At 41.5% G+C, this 15,118-nt stretch overlaps 1 protein-coding gene across 1 annotated transcript in view; it reads left to right on the top strand.

Moving 5' to 3' along the window:
• Positions 1–2,382: 2,382 nt before the first annotated feature.
• Positions 2,383–15,118, top strand: part of LOC132820920 (organic solute transporter subunit alpha-like) — a 37,685-nt gene continuing 24,949 nt past the window's right edge. Inside the window, exons 1-4 of the mRNA XM_060833277.1 lie at positions 2,383–2,458; positions 7,769–7,923; positions 9,898–9,971; positions 12,918–13,076. Coding sequence (XP_060689260.1) covers positions 2,383–2,458; positions 7,769–7,923; positions 9,898–9,971; positions 12,918–13,076 — 464 coding nt within the window. The remainder of the gene's footprint in view (positions 2,459–7,768; positions 7,924–9,897; positions 9,972–12,917; positions 13,077–15,118) is intronic.

Genomic DNA, 15,118 nt, shown 5'->3' with positions numbered 1-15,118 from the left:
ATTTGTAGCATTAATGGAAAAGGGTCAAGGGACTAGTATTGATGCATCAATGTCACCCAAAGGCAGAACTTTGAATGTTTGCATAAAGAGGACTGGATTTTGTTTGTGCAGTGGTGGCAGTGAAGATTGGATGGAAAACCCAGATCCTATGGCAACCTAATTGTTAACGAGCTTTCATCTCCTGTCCCTTTAACATGCAAGATCCCTCTTCCAAAAGCTGCAGATATTACATCTCAGTTACATCACTGGGAGTGGTGAATACAGCTGGGTCTGCACCCAGTCAGGAGAATCAGTATTGTCATTCCCCTTAGAAGCTGATAAGTGGGGTCACATTGCCAAGACTAGTCAGATTCAATGGAAGAAAGACTTTGTCTATTTTAAATAAATGACAAAACAAGATGGTAGGTATGTTGTTGAAGTTAGAAGTAGTGATTTTGTAAAGGTGAAGTATGTGTTAACAATAATAAAACTCAGAAACCTGGAGCATAAGGAAAGATTTATGGAAGAAAACAAAGGCCTTTGAAAAATAGATGTTAAAACATATGCTTAAAATTGCAAATACAATCTATAAAACAAATGAAGAAGTCCTTCAAAATGCTAAAAACAAAAATAACCCTAAGTTGTACAGAAAAAAAAGTCACCATAGTCTTACTAGATCAAAGGACTGCTCTCACAATAGAGAGATGGCTGGTGGTGGTGGTTTAACTTCAAGTCACCATGTCTCAGGAGAGGGGAGAAGTTGACAAGGTGAGTCCTTCATGATAACCTCAGCCAATGTGGGAATTAAACCCCTACTGTTGGTGTTACTCTGAATTTCAAACAAGCCATCCAGCCAACTGAGCTAGCCAATATCCAGAAAAGAAACTTGTCAGTATTTCAGCCGTTTGAACAGAGCTGAAAAGCTACAGGAATTTTTTTAGAATGGTAGAACTGTTACAGCACAGGAGAAGGCTATTCACCTCATTGAGTAGAGTATACCCTTTTGAAATTAAACATAGCATCAGTCTTGTTGGATAGTATCAAATGTGCTGATGACGGAGGCATGTTGCTGCCTCCAATCACACGCTTCTCTGGCTATGCAAGTGAGAAGTTGAGCAAATTACAGGACGAATCATGTGGCAGAATCACTGGTGGGTGGGACCTCCATGTCCGAATGGTCTGGCACCATAATTAAAGGTTAGTTGGCCACCACACTAATTCTGGAAGGCATGACTTTGATGAAGAGCTCCGGCCGGAAAGTCGATTTTCCTGTTCCTCGGATGCTGCCTGACTTGCTGTGCTTTTCCAGCACCACACTCTCAACTCTGATCTCCACCATCTGCAGACCTTGCTGTCTGCAGGCATGACTTTCCCCTCAGCCTGCGGTGGTCACTTCTACAACACAAGAGATGTCAGTTTTTAAAAAAGCTTGTATTGGCTCCCCACTTCATAAAGCACATCCCGCGTTGATATTGCTGGATGGAGTCACGAAAAGATGTCACATACCGCTGAATAAAATCACAAGACAGTCACATCATAGGCATCAAGCCTGAGCGCTATTGGCAGTGCAGGTCAGTCCATCTGGACCTCACAAAAAGGATGGTAAACAGTACCAGAGCAAAGCCAAAAATCCCCTTAGCTCCTCAAGGATGAATGGCGCTATTTTCTATCCTCTGCCTCCCACCTACGGGGCAATCATTCACTCTAACTCTGCTTCTGCATACACACCTCACAAACCCTCATCCCGCAAGTTTCAGCAACATATGCGTGATATCCAGTCAAGTGCTCACACTTACCTCGTCCTCTCATAGCATTAATCCTTCTGCCCTCTACACTTCATTCTCATTCACTCTGTTGTCATTTTGTATGTTCGTAAATTAGTTGGTCATGCTCAATGAATGCTGTCCCAGTCAGCTACTGAATAAAAAAAATTAGAAAACATTCACTTATCATTGAATTTTGGTTATAAAGTTGCAACATTATTAGGTTAAAAAACAATGACTGCAGATGCTGTAACATTATTAGGCAGAGCCACATGGATTTCCATCTCTATGACTGTATCAACAATCTGTTCCCGTAATGTGGATCGGAAAATTAAGAGATAATGGCCATTGCATTGGAATCATTTGATGGCGGCTAACCCATCTATTTCCCCATGAGCTGCCAGTAAAAGTGGAGTTGACATTTCAGTTTCAATAGTTTGTAATCTCTCAATTACTTTACGGCTTTGATTATTGATGTTTATGTATTGAAGGACGTGTGGGAGTGAGAATGGGTGAAGGTGCATGGAGAAAAGGAACAGCCCCACATTGTGCTGTTTGGACAGCGGTGCTGAGCCTGCTCTCAGTCTCACTGCTGACTCCTCACAGACAGTTCCTGTGAGTGTGTGTGTGTCTTGGAGAGATGTCTGACGGAGCAAACCAGAGCCTGGAAATTTATTGCGGCTCCAGCCCACCCAGGGCCGTGGATATTTTAAAGAGTAAGTAAGCAAGTTGGCTTCTGTCCAACCCTTGTCGGTCTACTCAGTGGGGAGCGGCGTTTTGTGAATCAGCCACTCGATACCGGGAGGGTGAAGATGCTGCTCAAATCCTGCAGTTCTCAACCTGAGCAGCTGAACTCAAACTGGTCAATGGAAAAGGAGCCTGGGCAGTCGCGCAGAGTAACAGAGTCCGGGGACAGCCCCAGCTCCAGTTTGGGGTGGGGGGTGGTTGGGGAGGTGGATGAAAAGGGCCAGAGTCCCGGTGCCTCCCCAGCCTCAGGGAACACTCCCTTCCTCAGGAGGCACTCGGTCTGAGGAGCGGAGCTGCAACTTCTCCCAGCCCCTGTCACTGCTAACTTTCCGGCCTTTTGCTCCAACTTGCTGCTCTGCTCTCCCGAATTGATAACTCTTGTCGGAGCTGATGTGGTGAGAAGCTGCAATCGAGCTGTTACTGAACTTTGCTCGATTAGACACACGGAAATCCATCCAGTCTTGCAGCAGTAATACCGTTCTCTTATCTAGTTTTCACCCGTTCATGTGCAACTCTTTCTATTCCGTCCTTTTCAGATTTGTTGATGTGGATAACTCCTTAATTTGCTGGTCACAGCATTTGCAGACCATATACTGTTACAGTTTATACAAGTGCTGAACTTCTCTGCTGTCAGTATTGTAACTTGCAGCTATTTCAATGATATAACGAGCAAATACGTTTCGAACTGACATGTCAATGATTTCGTTCGGCGTATTGACTGTTCTGCAACCTGCTGGACGATACAATTTTGTTTTGCTTCATTTTGGGCCTGGGACCTTGTGACTTAGTGGGCAGTGCCATTATTTTCATATCCCACTCTCCAATGACCATGAAAGCAGTGTTCATGATGTGTTTCACCAGCTTGGCAACTGACCTGCAAGTCCTCCTAATTATTCCTTAAGAGGGGAAGCATGAGGAAAGCAAATTTTGAGTCCAGCTTGGTCATCACACCTGACTATTGATGCAAATTTACAATTGTTGCCAAAGTTTTTGCTCCATAGTAAAATAAACAAAAATATGTTCATAAGTAACTTTTCAGTAACTGTTAAATAAAGGCTGCCTGCAGCAATGGTTGTCCTAAATTTCTAACATTGAAACAAACTGCTGAAGTCTTTGGAGCAGCTCATATGTTTGCTTTCTTAACTAAAAAGTTATTGAAAAAAAATCTGAAGAAATGAAGAAAAGATTTGCTTCGAAAATAAACAAAGCAAATTGTACTAAGAGTGAAAATCTCCATTTAAAGAGTTGGTCGGGAGAAAGTGTTTCAATATGCATTCACAGTCCTTCTTTATACAATCCTACAGTTCTGAGTCTCACATATAATGGAATCACTGATCAGCTCCCTGCTTTGGTTGCTTTCCAAAATAATGCTAAGCAGGTTTCTTGGCAGGCTACGTTTTATTAAAAATATTTCAACTACATCCCGAAAATAGCAATACTGTGTCAACACAATTGTTGCCAGCAATTACACAGCATCACGGGAAATGTTTTCCATTAACAATAAATTAATAGAAGGATCTACCCTTCTCATTTTCATTGGAGGAGAAGAAAATCATGTATGCAATTGCGCAACATTCAGCTGATCTGAAAAGGCTCATATAATGAGTGCAGTGATGATTGCTTTGTAGTTATGGTATGGACTGTTATTGTTCGGTTTTCAAAATGTTTTATTTTGCTAAATATTTGGTGATAAAATCTTGTAATCACAAACAAGTAGAGTCACAGGTAGATAGGATAGTGAAGAGGGCATTTGGTATGCTTTCCTTTATTGGTCACAGTATTGAGTATAAGAATTGGGGTGTCATGTTGCAGCTGTACAGTACATTGGTTAGGCCACTTTTGGAATATTGCGTGCAATTCTGGTCTCCTTCTCATCAGAAGGATGTTGTCAAACTTGTTCATAAATGGTTTTTAACTCCTCTGTTCATATTTATATCAAGATAAGCCTTAAACATGCCTGCTTCTACCACCTGTTCTGGCAGTCCATTCCAGGCACCCATTATTCTCTGTGTGAAAAATTATCCCTGCGCTTCTCTAAATGTTCCCCCCTCCGACCTTGAACCTGTGCCCTCTTGAGGTTGACCTTTCCACCCTGGGAAAAAGCTTCTGACTATCCACCCCATCTATGTCTCTCATAATTTTGTAGACTTCTATCAGGTCACCCTACAGCCTCCATCTTTCTAGTTAATCCAACCTCTTCTCATACCTAAACCCTCCAGATCCGGCAATATCCTAGTAAACCTTCTCTGCACTCTCTCCAATGCATCCATGCCCTTCTGGCAATGTGGTGGCTAAACTACACATAATATTTCAAATTTGACCTAACTGAAGTTTTATACCACTGTAACACAACTTGCCAACTTTTGTACTCAATGCCCAGCCAATGAAGACAAGCATGCTATGTGCCTTCTTAACCACCTTGTCCACCTGAGTTGTCAATTTCAGGGATCTGTGGATCTATACACCCAGATCCCTCTGTATGTCAGTGCTCCTCAGGGTTCTGCCATTTATTGTATAATTCACACCTGAATATGATCTTCTAAAATGCAACACTTCACATTTGTCTGGATTAAATTCCACCTGTATTTGTCTGCCTAAATGTGCAATCTGTCTATATCTCACTGTATCCTTTGACAATCCTCCTCATTACCTGCATTTCTGCCAATTTTGGTGTCATCTGCAAACTTACTAATCAGACCACATAGATTTTCTTCCAGATCATTTATATATATAAAGCAGACAATAGAAGTCCCAGCACTGATCCCTGTGAAATACCACTAGTTACTGATCTCCCTTGTGAAAAGCTGTTACTCTCTGTCTTCCATGACCAAGCCTGTTTTGAATCCATCTTGCTGGCTGTCCTTAGACACTACCAGCCTGCTACAAGGTACATTCTTAAAAGCCTTACTAAATTCCATGTAGACAACATTCACTGTCCTTCTGTCATCAATTATTCTTGTCACCTCCTCAAAAAACTCAATCAAGTTGGTGAGACACGACCATCCCCACCCAAACTCATGCTAACTATCCCTAACAAGTCCATTTTTTTCCAAATGTAAATAAATCCTGTTTCACAGTATCTTTTCCAACAGCTCCCCAACCACTAACATCAGGCTCAATGGCCTAAAATTACCCAGATTATCTTTGTTTCCCTTCTTAAACAAAGAAACCACACTGGCCATTTCCAGTCCTCTGGAACCTCATCTGAGGCCAAACAGTATGCAAAGATATCTGTTAAGACCCCAGCTACTTCCTCTCTTGCCTTCCACAGTAATCCTGGGATAGATCCCATTTGGACCTGGGGACTTGTCTAGCTTAATGTATTTCAAGACACCCAATATTCCCTCCTTCGTTATGTTGACTTCCCTGAGACTATTCACACACATTTCCCTAATCTCAACATCTCTCATGCTCCTCTCTTCGGTGAATACCAATGTAAAGTACTTATTAAGGATCTCGCTCATTCTTTCTGGCTCCATACATAGCTACTCACCTTTATCTTTGAGTGGGCCTACTCTTTCCCTAGCTACTGTCTTGCTCCAATATATGGTGAAAATGCCTTGGGATTCTCCTTAACCCTGTTGGCCAAGGACATTTCATAGCCCCATTTAGCCCTCCTAATTCCCCTTTTGAGTTCCTTCTTACTTTCCTTATATTCTTCAAGGACTTTGTCTGTTTTTAGTTGCTGAGACCTTTGTTCTCTGATACATTTCCCTGTCATCCAAGGTTCCCAAATCCTCCTATTCCTGTCCTTCATTTTCACAGGAACATGCATGTCCTGCACTCTGATCAACTGGTTTTTAAAAGATTCCCACATGTCAGTTGTGGCTTTATCCTGAAACAGCCATTCCTAACCCACATTCTCCAATACTTGTGTAATTCTGTTATGGTTGGCCTTCTCCCAATTTAACATCCCCAACCGAGCTCTACACTTGTCCTGATTCATAAGTATCTGAAAACTTATGGAATTATGGTCACTATTCCCACAATGCTCCCCACTGAAGCTTTGATAACCTGGCAGAGCTAAGTTCCCAATATCAGGTCTAGTATGGCCCCCTCCTTCGTTGGATTATCCACATACTGTTTCAAAAAGCTCTCCTGAATACATCTAACAAAGTGCTCCCCACACAATCCCCCAGCACTAAGGGAGAAATTAAAATCACCCACTACACCAACACTGTTATTCCAACATCTTTCCAGAATCTGACTACATATTTCTTCCTCTATCTCCTGCTGACAGCTGGGAGGTCTGTAATACAATCCCAGCATTGTGACTGCATTCTTCCTATTCCTGAGCTCTACCCATAATATCTTGTTGCAGGATCCTCCAGGGTATCCTCCGTCAATACATGCTCTCTAATGCTCCCCGTGATATGCAACATCACCATCTCTCCACACCCCCACCCCACCCCATCCTGTCCACCATTTTTTGCTTTCCCTCTGTCTCTATAGTGAATATAAAGAGGTCAGCCAGGTGTTCCTCATAATGAGTTCCCTGAATGGAGATGAGGGAGCTGGACCATTGTCAAGGATTTTCCATTTGTAAATTAAGAGTAATTTGGTAATGGGATAGCAACCTCTTTGGAGTTATTTCAGTCTTATCTAAAATATTAATATTCTGGAGCATTAAGCTGCCAATCTTGACTTCTTTCAACCATATCTCTGGGATAGCACCAACATCATAATTGTATGCATCAATTCAGGCTCTAAATTCATCCATCTTACATGTTATGTTTCTTGCATTGAAGTAAATGTAGTCCAAGCCTCTAGTTCTCCTGAGCTCAGCAACCTCTCCCAGACTGTGCTTCTTCTTAGTCTTTAGTCTCAAGCTCTTTCCCAGTCCCTATACTTACTGACTTGCTGCTCCGGTTCCCACCACTCTACCTAGTTTAACTTCTCCCAAATGGCACTATCAAACCTCCTAGTCAGGATATTGGTGCCTCTCTAGTTTAGGTGCAACCTATCCTTCTTATACAGGTGGCACCTTCCCTAGAAGAACCAGCCCCCTGAAAAATGCAGGATTCTCTTTGGAAAAATTGAGTCACCAAAATGCAGCATTACAGAACATGGGACACTCAGAAAGCTCTTGACTTTTTTTCCATTTGTCCATACCTTCTGATTGTTTCCGTATCACTATCTCACCCCAAGCCAGCCGCTTGACATTGATATTTTCTTGAGCACAAATGCAAATGAATGTTATCAATACATTTGTAAAATTGTTTGTGAAAGTGACAATGGAGAGAGCTCATTTAAATAACTAATGTTATTTATTTCTACAGATTTAAGTTTGCCTGCTATCATCTTATACACTGTTCTCACTCTAATGGCTGTAATTGCAAATCTTGTGTATTTTGAGGAAATTATCTACCTGTTAAGAAAAGTCCCTGCCACAAACAGGCGAACAACTATAATGTGGGTGAGCGGGGCTGCACCTGTAAGTACGTTTGCAAAACCTTACAAATTATACGTTTCCCTTCTTTTCAGAAATCACCTTAAATTTTTCATAAGATTTCATAATTTCCCTTTCAACATATTAAACTCTTTGATTCCACCCAAGAGGTTTGAAATTGATCAGTCACCTGCCCATATAAATTGTATAATTTAGTTTGGAACTCTGCTTAAAAACTACAGGGCTATTTTTTAAGGAATGCCAGCATTTTGTGTTTTATCTGATATCCCTCTTTTCCCCACACATTTCAGTGATGTATCCATGCATGTCTTTTAAGTAAAACAAAAAAAATGTGTTAATTGTTTGAATTATTTATAATTATTTGGTGTAATTTCAGGGCTCTTCTCCTGTCATGTCCTTCAAAGAACAGCTCAATGTAGCACTTTAAGTAACTGGATAAAAGGAAGCTATAACGAAGAAAAAGAAACATATTCTGACTAACAGCTAAATTCCTAAATGTTAAAGTAAATGTATAAGTTATCTAAAACCTAATGAAATAACTAAAATCACTGCACATCATATGCCATTAGACATTTTCATCCCACAAATATCAATTCAGGGATTAATTTTCAACAGACAATTTAGAAATTCTTTTTCACAACATTAAAGAATGTTAACTTTTAAAGTACATAATGTCATTGTAAATGTTTGATTGTGTATCTGATAATCATGATCTTAAGTGAAACAACTTTCAGTGAATAATGGGTTCCCATAGGAATAAATGGTAAAGCCAGAGCTAGGTTTCTTTGGACATTTTGTATTTGGAGAAATCAATATGCAAGTTGAAATATAAAAGCATGAATATGCAGCGCCACACTTTCCTAGCTAAAATAACTTCTAAAACATGATACATCACAAAATATAAAAGACACACAAACTACTCAACATACATTGTAAAATGTTTAACAGAAACTTACAAAGATGTTGGTTTAAGAGAGATATGGGCTAAATACTGACAAATAGAACTAGCTTTATCTAGGATATCTGGTAGATGTGGACGAGTTCGACCGAAGTATCTGTTTCTGTGTTGTACATCTCTGTGACTTCAAATGCTCATCTACAGTACAGTTCGTTTAGATTAATTAGGCTCCACCTAATGGCAAAGATTAGTTGGTGCGGGTAGCAAGTGAAGACCCAGGTCTACTGGCACACACCAACTTCTGCCACCAGATGGAGCCCAGGTCATCCATGTGATTTCGGAATGGGTGCAGCGAAAGAAGAAACCCCATGTCTGAGATAAGAAGACAGAGCAAAAACAAGAGCCAGGAGAAGAGGGACTGGGGCAGGGTAGATGTGGGAACCAGAGTAGGAACATGGGCTGTTTAAGGTAAAAACCTAGAGACATGTTGGAATGTCCCTCTAAGCTGCACATTCTTTCTTCGGGTCAGTGTGTGACACATTGACTTGCAGTTCTGAAATCTGCTACTTTACACTAAGGTCCATGCAATGGCAGGAAAAATGAAAGGAAACACAGAATGGCCAGGGATGAGCAATTGAAGTGTCCAGTGGCTGCAACATACACCGAGGATTTCAAAAGTACAAATAGAAATTGGAACCCAAGAGGAAAATAAACCTCAAGACCAAGGGCTGGAGTGGAAGCACTAGAAAATAGGATAATGGGTGCATTGTAGGCCATAGAACAGGAAGTGGCGAACAAAGTTAAATCTTGGATCAAAGTCCTGGAATTCCCTCCCTAAAGGCATTGTGGGTCTACCTACAGCACACAGACTGCAGCAGTTCAAGATGCAGTTGCTCCCACCTACTCAAGGGCAATTAGGGACAGGCAATAAAAGCTGTCCAGCCAGCGAAACCCACATCCTATGACTGAATAAAAAAAACTCAGTGATGGAATGGATATGTTGAGGTTACTTTAATAATTTTGTTAAAGTAAATCAATGTTAAGACAATGTTAAGCAGGACTTGATGTATTAAAAAAAAGGTTTTATATTTTTGTTTCAGGTGATTGCATCTACATCCTGTGTAGGGATGTGGATTCCTCTAGCATCAATGATCACAGATTTGACGACAGCAGTGTAAGTATTCCTTTTGATGTTTACTATTACACCCAGGTCGTATTATATTTTAATAGTTTTCATTAAATTCTGGGAAGTAGAAATGCCTTAAAAGCACTTACTGTCTAGACCAAGAAATCCAGATCCTTTCAACTGAATCTCTCATTTTTATATACAAAAATAAATTGTTTTTTGTGGCCGTTGGAGATGGAAGAGTCTAACATCTGTTTCCATATCTCTGATGTGAGTTTTAAAGTAACACACCATGTGTTTCAATAAGAACCGGACAGTGTTCCAGCAACACAAAAATGCGATTGAAATCCTCCCAGCAATGCATTAGCTGCATTCTCCAGATTCAGTGGGAGGGCTATCAAACATACTGCTTTTTGTGAGTCAGTTCTACAAACATTCAGGCAAAACTTATGCAAAATGAACTAGGACAATTGTGGACTGCACAGTAGGTCCAGATGGCCCAAAGTGTATTCTCTGCCTGGCCTTGTTTTCTCAATTCTGAAATGGTTCATGTTCCAGGGAAGGTAAAAACAGACACTTCAAAGATACTCTGACACTCTCCTTGGAGTGCAGCAGCATTGATGTTAATTTATGAGAGGAGCTTACTACTCATCCTTCAAAATGGTGACAACTTGTCCATCTTGCTTCATCACGCTTTGAGTGCAAATGCTTTGGTGGTGAGGCAGAGTGGGAACCAAAAGAAAAGATAAGGTAGCAAATCTCAAAATCTGGAGTGCACAGAGTCGAAACTCTGTGGGTCGAGAAGTGGCCTGTTCAGTTACCTGAAGAGCCATGGTAAAGACACATTAGATATCACCCTTAAGTAAAGGAAAGCCAACGATATCAAAAATACAAAACAAAAAAAAACTACCAGGAGGACCAGTTCCAATACCGAACAACCCAGATGGCCTCCTTCTTCAAAGACTGCAATTTCCCCCCAGACGTGATTGACGATGCTCCCCACGCATCTCCTCCACTTTCTGCTCCTCCGTCCTTGAGCCCTGCCCATCCAATCGCCACCAGGACAGAACCCCACTGGTCCTCACCTACCACCCCACCAACCTCTATATACATCACATCATCCGTCGTCATTTCCGCCACCTCCAAACGGACCCCACCACCAGGGATATATTTCCCTCCCCTCCCCTATCAGGTTCCGAAAAGACCACTCCCTCCGTGACTCCCTTGTCAGGTCCACACCCCCCACCAACCCAACCTCCACTCCCGGCACCTTCCCCTGCAACCGCAAGAAATGCAAAACTTGCGCCCACACCTCCCTCCTTTCTTCCCTCCAAGGCCCCAAGGGATCCTTCCATATCCGCCACAAATTCACCTGCACCTCCACACACATCATTTACTGCATCCACTGCACCCGATGTGGCCTCCTCTATATTGGGGAGACAGGCTGCCTACTTGCGGAACGTTTCAGAGAACACCTCTGGGACACCCGGACCAACCAACCTAATCACCCCGTGGCTCAACACTTCAACTCCCCCTCCCACTCCACCAAGGACATGCAGGTCCTTGGACTCCTCCATTGCCAGACCATAGCAACACGACGGCTGGAGGAAGAGCGCCTCATCTTCCGCCCAGGAACCCTCCAACCACAAGGGATGAACTCAGATTTCTCCAGTTTCCTCATTTCCCCTCCCCACACCTTGTCTCAGTCCCAACCCTCGAACTCAGCACCACCTTCCTAACCTTCAATCTTCTGCCTGACCTCTCCGCCCCCACCCTCACTCCAGCCTACCACCCTCACCTTAACCTCCTTCCACCTATCGCATTCCCAACACCCCTCCCCCACGTCCCTCCTCCATTCCTTTTATCTTAGCCTGCTTGGCACACTCTCCTCATTCCTGAAGAAGGGCTCATGCCCGAAACGTCGATTCTCCTGCTCCTTAGTTAATAACAGAGTCAAGAATAATTTGATGACAGTTATCTTTAATCTGAAATGGGTAATCTCACAATCTTATGCTATGAGTGAGAACCATGCTCACAGAAACTGTGGTTTAGAGATGGGGGTCTAAAGTTTATAAACCTGATTCACTGAATTAAGTCATCATGTGGAATGCCAAATCAGAGTAATCCCTCAAGTGACAAGATTAGCTTAATTCTCTAGTACTTATCACAAAATACTTATAATTTCAAATCATTTTCTTTTCCTGGATCTTTGCCAATTAAGCAGGCAACCTGTTCCCAGATATATGCTACAACTGCACTGGGTCAGTTGCAAATATGTGTATAATAAGTAAAATATAATTATATGAAGAATAAATAAATGTTATTATTATGGACTAGGCCAGACTACTCAAAATATTCTTAAGTTGGCAGCCCTAGACCTAACTTTGCAATTTGTTTCGGTAAGTGTACCGTGAAAATGACCAAGTAACAGCTTTTAGGAAAAAAAAGGACTAGCTTTGTGACATTATAATAATTAAATTGATGAGATTCACAAACCAATAGTGGTCAGAAAACATGGGAGCAAATCTACACCTACACTTTGTGGATATCCACCATGTGTATACCTGTGTTGTTTTTGGCAATATAGCTCTAACTTGTTTTGATAAGGGAGTTTTGGTGAGGTGTGACTAATTTCTATTCTTAATTTGTATTAGTGCTAGAAACACACTCTGCAATTATAAGGTACAGTCCTCCCAAAGTACTTATAATCTAATGCACCCTTTCATGAGTGGAATAGAACTTCAAAAATTGTCCGTTTCCAAGCTTCCTTCAACTAGATGTTTTGAAACATAAGACAAATGTCGTACCATCCTTATTGATTTCATTCAGAGAACAGCATGAACATCAAGCAAAATGCTGTCAGTACCAAGGAAGTTCATGGTGAAAAATTCTAAAACATTCAGTATTATATATCTAGGAATGATACTAAATCATTTAATTGAACTGTATTTTGTCAGATAAATGTCTTTAACTACTTTATCATTACTTCTCCAGGTATTTTGCAATTGTCATCCATAAATTCCAGCGAATGATGATAGAAGAATTTGGAGGTGATGAGCTATTCTTGAAACGATTTCAGAATACACCTGTCAAGATTAGTACAGGACCCTGTTGTTGCTGTTGTCTTTGTTTGCCTTTTGCAAAGATTTCAAGGTGAGCTATAGATTTGGTTGAGAAAAACATTTTGTGGAACTACAGCTCATTCTGCTATCATGCATGTTTTGTTAACACATCCGCTGCAATACGATTGACGAATTGGGGATACTGTTCCTAAAGCACAAACTTTTAAAATGTGCATTGACTGTAATGTGATTACATCGCCAACACCAAGTGCTATTTCTAAAGTGTGATTTTTCTGTAATGCAGGGCTGCACAAGAATGCAATCATCACGTTATAGAAAAACTACACGTATTGTCAGTTATAGTTCGTAAGGCTGGAGGGATCAAAGAGTATGAACAGAAGTCAGGGAATGGATACTGAGTTAGATGATCAACCATGATCAGATTGAATGATGGAGCAGGGCTTGAAAGAGCAGGAATAGGCCATTTGGCCTTATTTACTATGATTCTATATTGATTCAGAAACAGGGCAGTATTTAATGTAGGTGATGGAAGTCTCCCCTACCAATTGGAGAGCTGGTGAAAATACCATCACCATTTTATTTGGAGGCAGAAGTTTTTTTTTAGATTAGATTACTTACAGTATGGAAACAGGCCCTTCGGCCCAACAAGTCCACACTAACCTGCCGAAGCACAACCCACCCATACCCCTACATTTACCCCTTCACTTAACACTACGGGCAATTTAGCATAGCCAATTCATCTGACCTGCAACTCTTTGGACTGTGGGAGGAAACCAGAGCAAACACAGGGAGAATGTGCAAACTCCACACAGTCACCTGAGGCAGGAATTGAACCCGGGTCTCTGACGCTGTGAGGCAGCAGTGCTAACCACTGTGCCACCCTGCGTATCTGTTAACATCCACAACTGTGGGCAATTGTGCATGGGGCTAGTCCGGAAATATGCTCACGCACAATATGTCATGACCAACGATTTTGATGACACCATCTGCAAAGACCCAGAATCACGATATTGAAAAGAGGGTTCATTAGGAGGTAGGGGAGAGAGTCAGGGTGCGATATGGGAGCCAGGAGCTGTTCAGTGAGGGCAGGCAGGGAATGAGGACCAGGGGCCAGGAAGAGTGAGAACTGTCCTCTCACCTATCTCCCTTTCTCCTATTCACACTTCCCTTATTTATCACCCCTTCCCTGTCCTCCCACCCCATTCGCTACCACCCACCCCCATTCAACCCCACTGCCCGGATCAGATGCAGTGAAACGTTTTTGTGAAGATTTTATAGCTTAATGAATACAATCTTTACTCTTCTAGTTTATAATATATTTCACAGTGGGATAGAGTTCTATTCTGAAAATGTTTGTACTGGATATATCATGTGTGTTCTGCTTGAAGGCAAGTCCTTCACTCATTGTCTGCTGTTGCTTCATCCTGAACTGCTTCCTTTGCAGATTCCATCAGTGGTTTACAAGGTTAAAAATCACACAACACCAGGTTATAGTCCAACAGGTTTAATTGGAAGCACTAGCTTTCAGAGCGCCACTCCTTCAGGTGATCATCAACCACCTGATGAAGGAGTGGCATTCCGAAAGCTAGTGCTTCCAACTAAACCTGTTGGACTATAACCTGTGTTGTGTGATTTTTAACTTTGTACACCCCAGTCCAATACCAGCGTCTCCAAATCACTTTCAGAGGCAGGCTGAGGATACAAGTCTACCTCAAATAAAATGAGAATTGAACCCTGGCTATTGACCTTGATCTGAATCATATGTGAGCCAACTGTGTTAACCAGCTCCCCCACTGGAACTAGATATTTAATAAAATTGACAATAAACTTATGCAGAGACAGACAATTGTGTATATTTTTCAGTAATTTTCTGGATATTTTTAGACAATATTTCACTTTCTAAAAATTGTTCAATTTTATGCCTATTCCCAGTTTTTTTATTGAAACAGTTGCTTATATTGAATTCAGTTCAGAGTATTCGCATTTTTTTCACATATGAGCACAGGTAATGAGAATTAGTGGTAAGTGTTGCAAGGAGAACATCACAGCAACAATTGGTCCAGCCATCATAGTCATATATTGTGATGTCCCAGGTGAAATCATGGAATATGA

Source organism: Hemiscyllium ocellatum, chromosome 12 (assembly GCF_020745735.1).
Source record: "Hemiscyllium ocellatum isolate sHemOce1 chromosome 12, sHemOce1.pat.X.cur, whole genome shotgun sequence".
Lineage (NCBI taxonomy): Eukaryota > Metazoa > Chordata > Chondrichthyes > Orectolobiformes > Hemiscylliidae > Hemiscyllium > Hemiscyllium ocellatum.
This window is presented reverse-complemented; position numbering and strand designations above follow the sequence as displayed.